Raw genomic sequence first — 18,000 nt, 5'->3', positions numbered from 1 at the left:
GGGTTGGTACCTTTAGATCAAGGTTGTTCGTTGTTGGAGGCGGAGGACGCCTGACTCGGATGGATTCCATACCCGTTTCTAGGCAAGGACTACTTTTAGGATGCACCAAAGCTGTACTGATGTGTGTCATGTTTGTCTCAGTTGTTGATTGTTGATGGCTGTCATTGTCACGTGCCCACATGCCCTTCATTGGCGGGTTGTGGGGTATGCTTGTATTTGGGGGACCCCCTCGAGTCCGGCTCTGTTGAAGGCTGGGTTGAACTCTAGCTGAGAGGTACTATCGCTCCTAGGTTGGGCATGGGCCCGGCTATCCACTTAAGTCTGATTCTCTTCATTTGCTTGTTCCGGGTTAGGGGGTCTTGGCTCTTCAATTGAGCCTGTCTCACCCTAGATCTGGGTTGGGTGCTAGCCGGGGTGCTCATACCGGTGATAATTTATGGACTCTTTTTTTTTTGCTAAGCGATTTATCGACTCGTTATATGCAAGACATTAATATGCAAGACATTAAAGACATTAGCCCTTTTATTCAAACTTCTTTTAGTCTCCTATCTCCTGTGCTCCGTAAGTTTTATTATTTTATATTAAAGTTACCTAAGCAACTAGAGCATATAAGAAAAAGAAATTCACATAATCAGACTTTACATGATAACAACAAGGTTCCAAAAATGCAAAGAACACGACGCATAACCGTACGTAAGCCTAACTAAAATAATAACTAGTAACTACTTGCTACCCTCAAACTTGGGCATTGACATCAGCTTTGAGATTACACACACATTATGATGCACGCCATAATGACACTGCTTTTTAAATGCCGACTGAGCACCTTTATCACCTTCAGATGATGCAGTTGCTTAAGCATTATGACTCATCTAGCAGGACAACATACGTCCTAAGGTTGAATTTATGGAACATACAGCCAACACTATTTAATCGGAACACACAGCCTGCACTCTTTGTACAAAATGCAACTGATCAGCAGAATAGAGTAGAGTGTTGTTACAGCTGATGATCAGCAGAATAGAGTAGAGTGTTGTTACAGCTGAGGATAAAGCCAGATCAGCTAAGATCCGGCATCTATCGTAGTCTTCGACATGACACATATTGATCATGTTCCGAAAACTTACAAAATTCCAGTGGCAAAATCATTAAGTAAAAAATATAACAGGCATAAGCTTCATCTGCTAAGTGTCGAGAAGACGATTTGCTCTTTCATTTTAGTTTATTGTAAGATCTCAAATTCCTTCTCATTGCCTCCAACTCTAATTCTGATATTTCTGTTCTTCGATTATGCATGTTTGTGGCCTGCGTGAATATATATAGTGTGAGGCCCCGATCCAATAACCTAATTATACTCGAACTTGGACATTATTATAAACTACGAAAGCCCACCTAAATTAAAAATAAAATAAAAAAACAAGACCACTCCACTCCAGCCCACTAAAAATAAAAAATTGGGCCTCACAGTCCACTCTAAACCCATTCGTTTGAAACACCCAACCAAAATAAGGAACCAGAAACTACAGAGAAGACGACCATGGCGACACCACCACGAGCTGCGATCCGGTGTTGCGCGGTCGCATCGATCTTCGTGTTCCTTCTCTTGATCCAACCCTCATTCTCTATCTACTGCGATGAAGATGATTGTTACGATCTACTCGGGTACATACACACACATACATACATTTAACTCAATTTTCTACTTCATTTTTAGCTGCTTAATTATATTTATTTATTTATTTTTTTGTTGATTTTAGAGTTACACAAAGTGCGAATTCTTCGGAGATTAAGAAAGCTTACTACAAGCTCTCTTTGAAACAGTAATTTACTTCTCTTTATATATTTATATTTGTGTGTATTGTGTGTTTAATTGGAGATGTGAGTTTAGTTATGACTTGTGATTGTTGTGTATAGTCATCCTGATAAGAATCCCGATCCGGAGTCGAAAAAGCTGTTTGTTAAAATCGCAAATGCTTACGAGGTAATTGATTACTGATAGTTTACTCTATTTTTACGCATTTTATGTTGTTGATGTATAATGTGGAATATGATACTTTGAAAATTATGTACGATTGTGTGATGCTGCGATCAGTAATAATTAACGGAATTGTAAATTGGTTAACCAAGTATGTCTGACGGAGTACTGAACAGAGTACAATTAGCGTTTTCAGAACTGAAAGGATTACTGAAAACTACATCCTGTACTAGCAGACTTTGGCTCACAACCTTCGACCTGTATTTCAACCGGTGTTTTAACATATTAGAGCAAGTCCAACAAGTGCATTAGAGCATCTCCAGGAGTCTCTCAGTACAAACCCTATAAATATAATAAATAATTAGATTTAGGATATTATAAATAAGGGAAGACTACTCCGACAATACTCTTTATATATGCTCCTTATAATTAATAAAATATTAAATTTAAAGAAAGAAAGAAAGAGAGAAAGAGAGGAAAAAAGGAATTAAAAATGGAGGGAAATGAATATTTTATTCATAATAATGAGATAAGGTTCCTTAAAAATAAGATAGAAGGGGAGCATGTCAAACTTTTAAGGAACAACTAGCTAGTCTCTTGGAGTGAATTTTATGTCAAATTTCTTATAATTTGAATTTTAAGGGTCTATATAGCTAGTCTCTTGGAGATGCTCTTATATGTTGTCCTAAGCTAAAATTTAGGGCACTTGATCAAAAAAGTAGATCCAACAATGTCCTAAAAATGCCTTATATCACTAGGACAACCTCTTCAAGCCCTATTTCTAAAGTACCATTATACATGCCTTATTTCACCTCTCTCAATAAAAAATTGACTTCCCTCCTTTTTACACATTAATTGTTGGAGTTCATGTGCACAAATTATGTCCTAAACTACTAGGACACTATATTTTTATAATATTTATAAGGCAACTACTAGGACACTCTTGGACTTGCTCTTAGAGTGTCTACAAGAGGCTCCCTGCATTGGCTCTTAAGTTAAAATTTGAGGAGTGCTCTAACTGAACAGTATTTGCATCCATCCTCCTCTTTTTCATCTCAGCAAGCAAATCTTAAGCTTTGAATTTTAGAATTATATTAAAATTTTAACTTTTGTTGCTAATTTAAGAATTCAGACACTTTAAAGTTTTGAAGTACTATGTCATCAAGAAGTACTTATTTGGCTAATACCATACAATTTTCTTTTCTGATATTAAGTTTGAATTATGTATTATTTTTTCAAATATTTGTTTACTTTAATGTGTTTTAGGATAAATATCTTGTTGTGGTCAATGATTCAATTTCTGAATTTTAAAAATAAAAATTGATTACTGAGAGAAACCGGAGTATGGAATTCACTATTTACTTGCAGATCTTAAAGGATGAAACTACAAGGGGACAGTATGATTATGCAATTGCACATCCAGAGGAGGTGAGTTAGTGCTCGTTAGTTATGGATATATTATATTTAGATAACAACTCAACTGTTTCTTATGCCTTCTCCTACCATCCAATGTCGCCCAAATATGTTTCCACATTTGAGATTTCCTTAAGAATTTATTTTTTTGGCTGATTGGGATACCCTTAGAATTTCTGTTAAAGGTTGTGCCAAAATAGGTGTAGCTATTGTTAGAATTTGCACCTAAAAGTGATAATTGGTGCTAAAATAGCACCTTATCTCTCTCTTTTGGTACTAAAATAGCACTTTATCTCCCATGCATAGTTCTAAATATAGCTAAACTTGTTTCAAATTTAACCAACTTTCTCAACTATCTTTCTATAATGCCTACATATGTAATTTTCCTATCTAGTTCTCTCTCTTTTTTCAAAATGATGCCGCAGATCTAGCACAATGTTATAGTTTGTTTTATATATAGCACAAACTATAACATTGTGCTATTTTAGCACAATATTTTGCATACCATTGGCTTAGCATATTTTAATTTTAGTGTCATATTATAGATATAGCATACCATTTAGCACACCATTGGACATGCTCTAAGATTTGGCAAAATTTTCTATGAAGGCTGTTTATCAAAGTTCTAACTCTTAACAGTATACTAAATTATTTGACTATCCTAAGTTATAACTCTTACTTTTTATGTCAATGTAGGTGTAATTTCGTGCAAGTTTTTTTTGTCGTTGCTCAAACTTTAAAATTAATATCCACTATATGATTTACAAGAGTTTATTCTCTATAGTCATTATGCAAACACACTTGAGGCACGGCACTCTCGTGCAATTTGCACGAAGTTACTGGATCATGATAGCTTATTAGTTTCAAAAGCAGATCTTTTCTACTAGTAAGCAAATGTTTGCATAAATACTACTGATAGAGGATACTGGGGCATGTTCGCTAATGAATTTGTGCTTTGTTTTAGCATCTCAACATGTACTTGGTGTTGCAAATTCTGGTTGTTAGAAATAATATATAGACACTGAAGATCTCTCGGTACTTTTGGCATATGTATAAGCTTGTGCAAATGACTCTGATTTAGCTTAATTACATACATTCCATAAACTTTGATTACTGGGCTAGTTAGCAAATAGAAAAGAAAAACTGACGAGGAACGAATTTATTTATGTTTGTTATTAATTATTTATATGTAATTATTTTAGAGACAATTAAAATATTTGTTTAAATGAATTAAATGTGGAGCTATCTGTTCTTCTTATGTAGGTTATTCTAAATAAACCCGATCATTACGGGCCTTGCTCAATTAGGTTATTTTGTTAGGGTTTCTCTTTCCTATATGAACATTGTTATTAGACTTAATTATTGAGATAGTATTGAAATATAAAATTGGGTCCTTTTCATGGGTTGCCATCTGTAGCTTTTTACCCTCTGTGGTTGGGAAACCCTTGGGGTAGTGGTTGTTCTCCGGTTCATCCACCCAAGTTTATCTTTTCCTTTTATTTATTATCCATATATCAATTGTTTTACTATCTTGTCCTGCATCATGCTTGCATTAATAGCAATTTATGTCTTACCATTAGCTAAACTCTACTACTCTGGCACATTGATTTACGAACTAAATATTTTTTTTTACCTTCCTGTGCAGGCCTTTTACAATATGGCTCGTTACTATCAGGCTTACTATGGTCATAAAACGGTAAAATGTTTTTCCCCTTTGATTATCATATGTGTCCAAGCCGCCAATTGATAGTATTTGTGTTATGTTTACATTAATTTGTGTGTACTTTCTAGGATCCTCGAGCTGTCCTAGTGGGGCTTCTTGTGGTGCTGTCAGCATTTCAGTATCTAAATCAGTGGACAAGGTATAATCAGGTACATCATACATTGAATTTTAGTACATTAAACAGAAATACATCTAAATTGTTTATTCAGTAATATCACGGGTATTGGTACCATGGCAAGGGACAATCTAATGGCTGTAATTCTGTAACAATTGTTATAGGACATTTTTATTTTTTGGCAAATCTGTTTCCTGATATTGTATTGTGTAGCAGAAGGGTGTGCTTTTTAATGCAACTAAATTATCATTGTTCTCCATATTATTATGAGAATATCTGCTTATGTTAATCATATTTAAACTCATCATAGAAAGTGTAGAAACAGAAAAAAATGTGAATCTTACGACACTTTATAGCACAATCTGTTGTTACACTTTTTACTAGATTTTGTGGTTGACACTTGATTCTTAATTTTTTTTGTACAAAATAAAACAAGATTGGTTTTCTTTTATTTCATTTTGCATGATTCGCCTTTTTGATTTTCTTATCAGCACATAGTTTCAGTGGTGGAGGCACATGTTGACCTCCGGAGACACGTGCCCCCACTGGATTATTTAAAAAAAAATTGTTCATAGAAAGTTCATATATAATGTACTAATATTATAACATTTTAACCTTGTGCCCCCACTTCCCAACTCCTCAAAATCTGATTTTCTTCTATTTTTATTAACTATATATTTGGTTATATTTATAAATTGTATGTATATTTTTTTGAATTATTCATCTCAGACATACTCTCAGAGTATATTTATTTTGATATTACATGGAAAACTCAAAATTTTCAAGTCAAATATGTGATTTTTTTTTTGTAAAAATAATCAAATTCTTTTAGATGATATATATACGATATTTGAGTTGTTCCGTACCCTGTAAATTTAATTATTATTTTTTACATAGTAATTATGCGGTGCCCCCAGGGAGTAAACTTCCTGGCTCCGCCACTGCATAGTTTCATGGTTTTCTGTTTTCTTATCAGCTAGTTTTAATAATTTTGTATGTATCCTTGCTGCAGGCACTTGACATGGTCAAAAAATCACCAGCTTATAAAAATAGGTTGCGGGCGTTGGAATTGGAACGCAGTGGAGGTGTGACCAACAAGAAGAAGAGTAATAAGCAGACAAACAAGTACGATCTGTTAAACGAATTTGAATATATGCAGAGTTCAGATACTTAGTTGCTTCTAATATACTTTGCCATGATTATAGATTTTCATTTTGAAATTTTTGGTTGAAATTTTTCTAGATTAGTCTCTTAAGAAATTCTTGTGTGCCTTGTTTCAGAAAAGTGGATGATGATCTGAGCAAGGAACTTGATTTGCAGATAAAGGGAGCTGAAAAGCCATCCATTTGGGATCTACTTGGCATCCGTTTTATTCTCCTACCTTACACAATTGCAAAGGTATGAGCACCAAGATCAGTTAATGATTACTTTGGGATCGCTCTTCACTTTATAATCAATCACCATAGCTATTGTATGCACACATAAAACATAGAAGTTGATCTACATTAGGCAATACAGATTTACTAACCATTATGTTATATATTCAGTTATTGTTGTGGCATGGTGGTTGGTTCTGGAGATATCAGATTAAGAAAGCTCCGTATTCGTGGAATGATGCCTCTTACTTGACACAAAGATCCCTAGGGGTGCCTCATGAGTCATGGCGGTATATGGGTAAGTTACTTATTTTCCTCTTGTTGATGGGTTTGTAAATCATTGTTTCATTCTAAAGGTTTTCCTGCTATTTTATATATATATAACTTGGGGTTCCAATTGTGTTTGCTTTATACGTAAAACTGTTAACAGCTCTATGCTGTGAATACCTGCTTGAATATTTAGCAAAAAGAAGTACCTGTTCGAATTTGACAAGTTCTTGTCATTAAATCCCTTGCTCTTTTTTGATTGCTGTATCGTGAACCGTCTAAATCTTCAACCTTCAGCTGTTTAACTGACATGTCACTAATGCTGTTCAAAAGAAGGATGGGTACGGTTGGGCTTGTTGTGTTATTAACATTATTAGGTCCGTTATTATGAAAGAGAACCACAAAGAAATAGTCACATGGCACCTGCCATGACCTGGACATCGTATGCACATATAGTTATAACTCAAATTCTGCATATTTTACTGATTTAGATTTCGGATTTTTCAACTTTCAGATGACCTGAGGAAGGATGATCTGATTGAGAGACGTTTGTGGGAGAAGTCTAACATGGACAGCTATGTGGCAGAGATGCGGAAAGAATCGAAGCGCAGAAGATAATGGCTTTGAATAGCTTCTTTCTTTGAGATAAAAAGAAGAAATTGTGGAGGATAAGAAAGCAGTAGCTGCCACTTTGAGTTAGAATCATGAAACCGGAATTTTATAGATGCCATCTAAAGATCTAAATAGTTAAACAATTGGTTTTCATCATAGAAAGCAGAATGTACTTTCAGCCAGCCCTTTAATTAATGGTTGGGTGTATTACAATGTACTATACCATATATGCAACTCCGAGAATAGTCATATAAGAAGCTTTACGGTATAAATTGAATTTGATGTTAAATTATTTGCAGAAGTTTGTTTTTGCATGTCTAGGAAGTCATATTCATTTGGTTCCTTCTATTTACTTTGGATTAGTATCAAATTTTCAAAGTGAACTATCTTGATTCATTGTTATTTATGAATGAAAGCTGTTGGTTTGGTCAGTCAACTACTCAGCTTACCGCAACGGCCAAACTACACTGGATGAATGAAAGTATTTTCTTTTGTTGGAATGGACGTCTTTATTTGCTTCAAGTACTCCACCTCTTCCAAGTTGTAATCGTGTGCATAGTATGTCTAACATCCCATTTTATTAGTCACGCATTTAAGAAAAGTTGGTTGAATAGTTATTGGTGAGACTACGTAGCTATATGAACAGTTACATGATAACACGAGAATAATACTAGAACATGATATGTTAATAATACTACGACTACACAAGAAATGAAGAAGAAATGAAGACAAGATAAATACAAAGAATCAAAAGATTAGAAGAAGGCTTGAAATTTTTATACAGGTTACTGAAAGAAGTTTAATAATATGTTCATGCCTTAGTGAAAAACAAAGGTTAAAGACTTTCAGGATTTCAAAAATGTTGAAGATTCAGTATATAAGTGATACTAGAAGATTTCAGTGTATTAGCATTGATTGAAGATAGACAGTGTTTGAAGTATAAGAATCTGAAAAATTGAAGACAGGGTATTAACAGAGGTTAAAGAAGACAGCTGCAGTCTTGAATTTATACTCACTAACAGAAGTTCACTTATATGTTCAAACGTCAGTGAAAAATAGTAAATGAAGTATCAAGATTGTAGTAGTAATGAACACGTTGTCTAAGGTACCAGAAAGGGTTCCAATGAAAATACATTTGTTTATTGACAGTCAGTGTTCGAAGCGATAAAGTTGTTGCAAGCTTAACAATGTAATCAAGGCTATAATATGAAGACCTGAATCGGAGTTAGTCGTCTGTGAACCAGACCAGTTGCACTAGACGTCAAGGAATCTGGGTATTATTTTTAGAAGAATTGTTAAGTTGAGGAACGTATTTGGATTGAACGTTTATCTGTTAAAGTACGAGAAGAGGTGCGCAGGTTCTACAGCTAGACAGCTCGAGGGATTAACTAAGTTCAAAGTTTAACTGGTAACTTAAATAAATTTATTTAATGGACTTTAATATAATTTATTTAATTAACTTAAAATGATTTATTTTATAAATTTTAAATAAGTTTTTTTATAAATCTAAATTAATTTATTTATATAAGTTATATTTAAGTTTATTTTATAAATTAATTTAGTTACAAAATAAAACTTAAATTAAAAGAAAAAGAAAACAAAAAAAAGAAAAAAGAAAAGAAAAGAAAAAAACAAGAAAAAAGAAAAGAAAAGAAAAAGAAAGGAAAAGAAAAACATAAACAAAAAAGAAAAGAAAACAAATAAAGAAAAAAAACCATGTTATGGTCGCAAGTTAGATAGCAGGTTGGAAACCAAGTACAAGTTTTGTACTTGTATAAATATGTCGCAGGTTAGCTTTTGATTGACATAAAATCTAAGGCAACCTATGTACAAGCCCCTGATTGCAGGTCAGGGAGTGTGAAATTATTTTAAGTACTACAAGCTCGTCCCCCTTGGTCGCAGGTTGGTTTTTGTGCAAATAAACTAAGCACAAAGCTTCCCCTCTGATCGCAGGTTACAAGAATACACCCGCGTCGCAACTTACTCCTTAGCCACAATTTTGTTGAACATTCAATTAATTTGTGTGGTTAATTTTCAGCCACATATTGCAATTAAATATAAAGTCTACACAAAGTAGCAGAAGCAATAAAGAATTCAGAATTGTTCTATTCATCTTCTCTCCCAAGAGAGCTGATGAAAATAGAAGTAAAGATTTTTAGAGAAACTCAAGCACCTTCTTTTTAAAGTGTATTTAATCAAACATCTTCTTTTTATCTCTTTTATGGTAACTTCAAGGCCACTAGGGAGACTAGAGTCGCAACTTATGTTATTTTCTAAAGCAGCTTAGTTTTTTTGGTTAAGTATCAACCTGCAACATCAGCATGGACTTACTAGTCGCCACTTAGCATAAACTATTCTGTAGCCCCAAAAATTTTTATTTTTAATTTATTTATTTTTTCCAGAAAAATTAAAATCTTTAAATTAAAAATTTTCTTAAATCTTAATTTACGTATTTATTTTATTTTTTAAGAAAATTCAAAATTTTTGAAAATTAAATTTTTTGAAAATACTTATTTTTGATTAATTTATTTTCTAAAAAAATTAAAAAAAATTAGAAATTTAAATATTTCTTAAATATTAAATTAAGGGTTCTCAAAGTATTGGTAGGCTCAAGATTCCTCCAGGTTTTAAAGATGATTTTAATCTTTCGAAGAAAATATTATTCCAATGAAGCTGATTTCAAGACCTATAGAAGAAAATTGTTGAATTTCCTCAAAGGCTTACTCCATAGAATACCACTGGATTTTCAGATGCAGGAAAAGAATGAAATTTCTACGGGTACAATTTTTCTCGAAGATTTTAAGACAACTATATGATTCCATATTATACAGTCACACAGTGGTTTGTACCAATGCTACATTTATCCGGAAATCAATGAGACCATAAAGAAAGGAATTGTGGAGGTCGGAGAAAATAGTGGGGACATACAAATATCTCAGTTACATGCATTAAAGTTGGAACCTTGGGACATAATGTAAGAATTACTGATAGTTGAATCAAAGGAAGCTCATATAGAAATACTTGAGGGACTGGATGTCAGGGTAGTGTTTCACATGTCAGAGAAGTTTAGTCGTATCAGATTCAAAAGGAGTACATAAGTTAAATCGAAGGATCAAGCCTATCTTTTCTGAAGCAGAGACTTTTACAAATTCAGTTCAAGAGGTGATTACAAGACTGAGATTGGGACATAAACAAGATTTGATAGTTACAATTCTGACAAGCAATATGTGTCAAGTAACTATCAGGAGTTTTGCTACAACAAAACAAGAAGCTTGACAAACAAGGATGAGTAGGGACTCAGTTGAAGAGCTGTGACAAGGGTGGAATGTTTTCTTAGGGAAGCAGCCAGTCAAAACTTAGAGTGCACGGGAAAGAGTTGGGATGGATCAGATGACGAGAAGCAAGATCATGAATATCTTGCTTTCATAGCAGTCTCTGAAGATGGTCCAACTCACATATATCAGGTTTCAATTTCTTGAACCACTGCAATATTTTGCTCTCAATATTCAATGCATGATAAGATCTTAGTGTTTAAATGTTTAACGCTCGCACAAGCATGATAGCATCACACATAGATAATGCTGAACTAGTTCACTAGAATATTTTTCTGGTAACTAGGATTGATGTTTAGCTTGTGCATGTTACTTTAGATGATCTTAAATAATTTTTTGAATATTTATTGAAGATGATTAATTGCTTTAGTAAGATATATGTTTTCCAGCACTTAAGACCTTTGTTTATTCTTATCTCCTGTATCCTATTACAATGTGATTTATTCATTTTATCTGAATTATTTGTTAAGATGTATTAGTTTATACATGGATTGAGACATCTAGATGAGATACATCAACAGGATTGGACTAGATAGAATTAGTGGTTTATTTGTTAATTCTTTTTGTTCCATATCATGTGTGTCTTGAACAATTCTTATGTGTAATGTTTCTGAATGAATGCCATGTATTCTTAATTCAATGTTTGCTTATCTCAATGCCATGAATGCATCTCTTATTACTTGCATTAATTATAGAAAAACATGTTTTAGGATTATAATAGGGCAAAGACTGCTAGTCCTCCTTATGTAATGTTGGAACCATTTTTTCCCTACCCTAGAGACAAATTTGTCAAGGGTATTAAAATGGAGAAAATGGTCAGTCAAAGATAAGAATTAGCATGATAAGGTTGCAGATGTTGTTATCTCTATTTATAGTAAAATCTCTAATCCATCTGGACCTAAACTAATAAGTTGGGTATCAAGAACTGTTAATCCATTTGTGAGTGCAGGACATAACAGGTTAGTTGATTCATATGAATTCTTGGTAATTGATACTCAAGACATATGACAACAAAGATTTTCATCACGGGACAAGCTATACAAAAAAAGGAATATCATCATGGACTGAACAATTGGTATCAATGATAACAACTAATCATTGGTGTCACTGATAATAATTGAAGCATCTTTCTTGCTGGAGAATCAAGGAACAAATCCTCTTATCAGACATTTCTGCATCAAAAGACAAAATGTCAATTCAACGAAGGATTAGTGTCTCATCTGAAGGAGGAAGGTTGAGAAGCTTGCTCTGGTTAAGAGTAAGAAAATGATAAGCTCGTGGCTAGACTCTCGGGAAAGGTGAAGTCAATGGTTTCTACTATAAAGCTTCATCTGATAAAAGTTTAGTTATGACATTAGAAGCACTCACCATTGAACATCAATTCAAGGAACTCTTTTGTGAAAAGGGATTAGTGAGGGGACTGCCTCATCTGAAATTCAGAAGGATGAGATAAATGTGAGGCATGTCAGGAAGAGAAGTCAAAGACAACATCACATCATAACAAAGAAATACCTTAGTGATGATTGATGACTACTCTTAACACAAAATTGTTGTTCGTGCGTTCTCAAGACAAGACATCACAGATGGTGATTGATCATATCAGAAGATCAAGCTGGAAGCAACTGTAAAAGAAATGATCTTGTGTTCAAATAATGGGACTGAATTCAAGAAACAGTACATTCTGAGACATATTCAGCACTGGGAGCTCAGTGTCAAAATGGAGTGGTACAAAGAAAGAACTGGAACTTGATTAAAGCTACAAGGGAAATATCAAGCTAATCAAGACTTTCTAAATACCAAAGGGCTGGAGCAGTCAAAACAGTTTGCAATAAGTAAGATCAAGCCTTGATCAGGATGTATACATGAAGACCACTAATGAGTTAATGGCCAACAGAAGCAAACACTGGATAACCTGAAAGTATTTAGAGAGAATATTCTAGAGAAGAAAACAATGAAATGTTTTCAGTTGTTTAAAGATCTTGGCATTTTCAACTAAGACTAGTTAGGATATTTTCCATAGCTACTCAGTGGAGTATACAACCTACAGGGCATTTGTGGTTGATCAACAGAAGGTGATAGACAATCTTAGTGCACAGTTCAACAACCACATGCTCTAAGCTATTAAAGGAGAAATTAATGATATTGATGATTCATATCCAAGCAGCGTAATGGCAGTGTATAAAACAACTCATTATTTCAATGAAGCCAGTCAGTAAGGGTAAGGATTTTCAGGAAATCCCAGCAACAGCTTAGGGGAAGCAATAGAAGGATCAACTAGTCAGACACAACACCACATTGAAAATCAAGAGGACATAACAAGAACATATCTGCTGAGACAAAGGGTTTGATGTCAATATTATTCCTAGAGTCTAGTTCTTAAGTGATCCAGATGTTGGAGTAATGATTAGTAGGGCTACTGAGCATGAATGATTATTTCTCTAGTTTTCTATTCGAAGAAGAAACTAAGAAAGTTACAGAAGCTCTGATAAATCCATATTGATTGGGTGATTGTAAAGTAGGATGAGCTCAATCAGTCATCAAGCAGATTGTAGGGAAGCTAGTATCCAAACCAAATGACAATATTATAATTGGTGCAAGGATAACTAGAAGTCAAACTGGATGACAATGGCATTGTTACGAGGGACAAGGCCAAACTGGATGCTAGGTTATTATTAGGAATAAGTATCTAACAAAAAGCACTGGTGACGAGACTTGAGGATATTACAACATATCAGGCACCTGATGCACATTCAAACTTGGAATTGGACTCTAGTAGATGTGTACAAGTGCACTCCTGGTTGGTGAGTCAAAAGAGGAAGTCAATGTAAAACAGTTCATGGACTTTGCAATATCAGATCAATTGGACTCTGTATATCTCTTCTTCACAAGCTCACCTCAGGTTGGTATGAAATGGTATCTTACTCAAGAAATTGTCAAGGACATGGTATGACACTCTAACTGAAAGTTACAGTTTAATATGAACTAGTAGAGTCATCATATTAATAACTCTCTTATCACTAGGCACAAACATAATGTTATATATGTGTAGTGATATAATGATAATGTTATATATTGGTCTACTAACAAAGACTTGTGCAAGATTATTTGCTAAGTAATTGCAAAGTAGGTATGGAGGAGCATGTTGTAAAGTTGTAATTCTTTTTGGAATCACTTCAAGCAAGCCATTAGAATAATTCTTTTAGGAGCTCAAGCAAGCCAAAAGAATATTTCTTTTAGGAGCACAAGTAAACCAAAAGAATGATGGCAATGCAAGTAAGTTAAGGATCTTTTGTAGATGCAAAATTTAGAAGATTCTGAACATGCCAAGACTACTTACCAACTGAAACTACTAAATCTTGATCAGTGAAACTCAGGTATAATGACAAGCTATAGAGGTATGACAAGCTCACTCTTTTACTCAAATGCCAATAGACAACATGTAATGTTCTCAAGACGCCAATGTGCAAGTTTCAAGTGGATCCTAGAGAAACCAATCGTATAGCTATTAACAAGATTATTAGATATCTTAAGGGACTATCAACTCTTGGAGTAAAGTACCATAAAGATAATATGCTTAACATGTTTGGCTATATAGATATAGATTACACAGGTTGTAAGAAAGACAGGAGAAGCATCTCTGAAGCTGTCAACTTAAGTGACAGGAGAAGCATCTCCAGAAGCTGTCAAGTTCATGGAAGAAGATTGATTTCTTGTTATGATAAAAAACAACCTCAAATCCAACAACTCTGTGGAACACTCTATGATAAGGCACCTTGACACCAGGTATCACTTATGTTATGTCACACACACACTGTAGAGGGGGTGAATACAATGTATAGTACAATCAAATCGAACTTTAATAACTCAAGTAACAGAAAATACACTTTATTGAATCAATAAACTCTATTACAGTATGGAACTGTTACCACTCAGTGATGAACAAATATCACGAGAGCTGTTAGGATTACAATGAATAATCTTCTCGAATATGATAACACTTATAGTGTAAACCCTATGTCTGTATTTATATACTACACAGTTACAAGATAATCGCTAACTGATATGGAATATAATTTTGCTTCCTAAAATATATCAATCAGATATCTTTTATTCCAAGTATTCTATTCTTCATAGAATTCCTTCTTCATGCATATCTCTACTTATGTTTGTCTCGATCTTCTCTTCTTATAAATCAGCTGCTGTCCTTATCTGAACGTCCTTCAGTACTTAAGTTCTGATATCCATCTTCTGATGATTATCTCCTGATAATATAAGTACTGATATCCTTAAGTCCTGATTTCCAGTAAGTACTGATTCATCCTGTTTAAGTAAGATCTGAAAACTAAACATAAATCATATTAGCCATGACATTATCAAATATATCTAACAATCTCCCCCAACTTGTAAATAAGCATAATATACAAGTTTAACAGATATTTGATGATGTCAAAAACATTAAGTACAAATGCATGAGAATTAGACTAGATAACTACAACTGACAGTCCTTAAAGCTTTACCAATCTTTAACTTCTGATAACAACTTTAGTCTGTATTCATATTAGAATTTAAGCAGTTGTAGATCTTGACTTGGATTCATCTTCTGATCTCTCTGATGTCAGGAGTTGTTCTGAGATAGTTCTTCAACAAACATCTCTCAGCATATCTGAGTTCATCAATCATCCTCCTTTTCGCATCTTGAAGTTCTGCAGTATCTTCACCAATTTAAAAGATTGCAGCCCTGAGATCATTAATTCTAGCTTTTCTTATATCCTGATCCAGTCTGATCAAATATGCCTTGTCAGACTCAAGATTGAATTCCACAGCCCTGTAACCAAGAAAGGTAGTTATAATCTTTGCAGTGTTGGGCTTCATTTCAACTATATCACCCTTGTGATCTCTGTACTTTGGAAGATATGTGCTGTCAGACTTAACAGAATAAAGCCTTTTCTGTCTCTGAATCTGATTCTTCAAATAGTTTGCAGCACTTTCTGTTATTTTGTCATTCACTTGAAGTAAGAATAATACATGCTCCAGTTCTTCAAAATACTTCAGTGGAATGGCATTTTCCCTTATATGATAAACCCTACCATCTGTCATGAAGTACAACAAGATGTGTTCTTTCAAGTAGGTATGGTAAACCATTTGTACAGATTCCAGTTGATTCAATCTTTCAGGTGTTGCTCCAATACCTGGTTCACTTAAGGAAGTTGGATCATTGGTAGTATTTTGTATTCTTCTTTCATCAGCACTTCCCAATCCAGTTTTATCTCTTGCTTCCTTTCCAGTAATTACTCTTGCTTCAAAACCACCTGCAGCAGTCTTCAAAGGTTGAGTCTGTTTTGCTTTAGTGAATCCTGGTAGGAGTGTCTTTGATCTATCTTCTGATATCAAGTTAACTTGAGCTATGTCAGAGGTTACTTGCTTCTTTGAAATATCAGAACTTACTATCTCTTGACTCTGAACAACTTGAGCCATGTCAGAGGTTGTCTTAGAAACTTTTCTTGAAGTCAGAGCAAGATAATCATCTTCATCAGTAATTTCTTCACTCACAGGAGGCACATAAACCTTGATAGGTTCACCAACTTTCTCTTTGCCCTTGGATCTTGGATCTATCTGCAGTTGTGATTTAGCCATGGTTGCTTCAGGATTTGTCCTTTCTTTTATCACAATACCTTTGAGTTTTGGAAGTTTCTTTTTACCAGAAGCTTCAGATTTAGATTTGACTTTTTCTGATTTAAGTCTGGCTTCTTCTTCCATTAGAGACTCCATGTCCATTCCTGAATTTTCCTGAAGAAATAACTGTCTTGACATTTCTTCATCAAGATCCAAAAGTTCATCAGAACTTATCCTTTTACCAGTAGTAGAAATAATTCTTTTTTCAGCATCAGAACTTGTCCTGTGACTTGTGATTTCAACTTTTCTTGATGAGAATCCTCTACCTTGACTATGACCTCCACCCATTCCAGGGTTTCCTTGGTCATCTTTTTCATGATCCTTCCCCTTCAGTGTCTTATCAGTTTTGCATTTGGACTTAATTACTTTCTCCCCCTTTTTGGCATCAGCAGGTAAGAGAAGAGAGACAAGCAATTCCACTAAGGCTTGGATTTCATTTAGTTGAGATTGCTGAGAAGATTGATTTTTCAGAATATCATCAATCTGAGCTTGTTGTTTATCTTGAGTCTTCTCAATATAAGAAACTCTGTCAAAGGTAGGTTGAAAGAATTTTTTCTTATCAATCTTCTGAACTTGATCTTGCTTCATTAATTCTTCCTGAATTTTATGTATCTCTGCATGAGTAGTTGAATGGAGACCTTGTACATGTTTAGTACTCAATGCAGTGACTCTAAGCTGTGTTTTGAAATCATCAGTAATTAACATCTCATCAGCTTTGGTCAAGTGCTCAGCAAGACTCTTTGCAGATGGAACACAAGTAACTGAGTTCCATTCCTTAGTCCACTCCTGTCCTGCAGGAGTTTCACTCCAAGGCACTGGTGCTTCTCTGGTAACAAACTTCTTAACTAGTTCAGATTTAAGAACAGTTTGTTGAAGTGCATGTCCTGAAGGACCTGCTTCATCAGTATCTGTATTTGGAGCAGCATCACCAGTATCTCCAGCATTTGCAGCATCAGAACTTACAGAATCAGCTTCTTCAGATAAAACAACAGTATGAGAAGCAATGGAGGCTTCAGCATCAGCCTCTAAGTGCTGATCTGATTCTAAGTTCTGATCAACAGCCATATCCTGATGCTCACCTACATTCTGATCATCAGCATCTAGATGCAGAGAAGGTGTAGTAGATAATTCTGGAGTTTGAGCAGCATCAGTAACAGGTGTTGTTGATGGATTAGTTGTTGTTGGAGCTTCTAAGTAAAGTATTTTAGGCACAACCAGATTCTGGATATCAATTTTAGCACTTGTGCCTGGTTCAACAGGAGATACAGTCTTAGGAGACACAGATGGTGTGTGAGCCATTTTAGTAGCAGCTTCCTGAGTTGGAGTTAATGGAGAAGCAGTGGCTTGAGCAGATTCCTTTTCTTGTGAGATCAGAGATTCCTGATCTCCTTCCTTAGCTGCTTCTTCCTCATCATCTGAACTGGCCTTTTAGCCCTCTGTTTCTTGTATCTTTTTGAAGGTATGGATTTCTTGGGAGTTTCAACAACAGTCATTCTTCTAAGCCTTTTGAGAAG

General features: G+C 34.5%; 1 protein-coding gene across 1 annotated transcript; it reads left to right on the top strand.

The window, feature by feature from the left end:
- The first annotated feature begins 1,484 nt into the window (after positions 1-1,484).
- On the top strand, positions 1,485-7,770 carry LOC141672385 (chaperone protein dnaJ 50). The gene is made up of 10 exons (XM_074478972.1): positions 1,485-1,662; positions 1,758-1,820; positions 1,915-1,981; positions 3,344-3,403; positions 5,034-5,084; positions 5,180-5,260; positions 6,239-6,351; positions 6,507-6,624; positions 6,774-6,900; positions 7,384-7,770. Exons 1-10 carry the CDS (start codon positions 1,538-1,540, stop codon positions 7,485-7,487), a joined length of 909 nt encoding a protein of 302 aa, XP_074335073.1. The 5' UTR covers positions 1,485-1,537; the 3' UTR covers positions 7,488-7,770.
- The last annotated feature ends 10,230 nt before the right edge of the window (positions 7,771-18,000 follow it).

Source organism: Apium graveolens, chromosome 7, assembly GCF_009905375.1.
Source record: "Apium graveolens cultivar Ventura chromosome 7, ASM990537v1, whole genome shotgun sequence".
Classification (NCBI taxonomy): domain Eukaryota; kingdom Viridiplantae; phylum Streptophyta; class Magnoliopsida; order Apiales; family Apiaceae; genus Apium; species Apium graveolens.
This window is presented reverse-complemented; position numbering and strand designations above follow the sequence as displayed.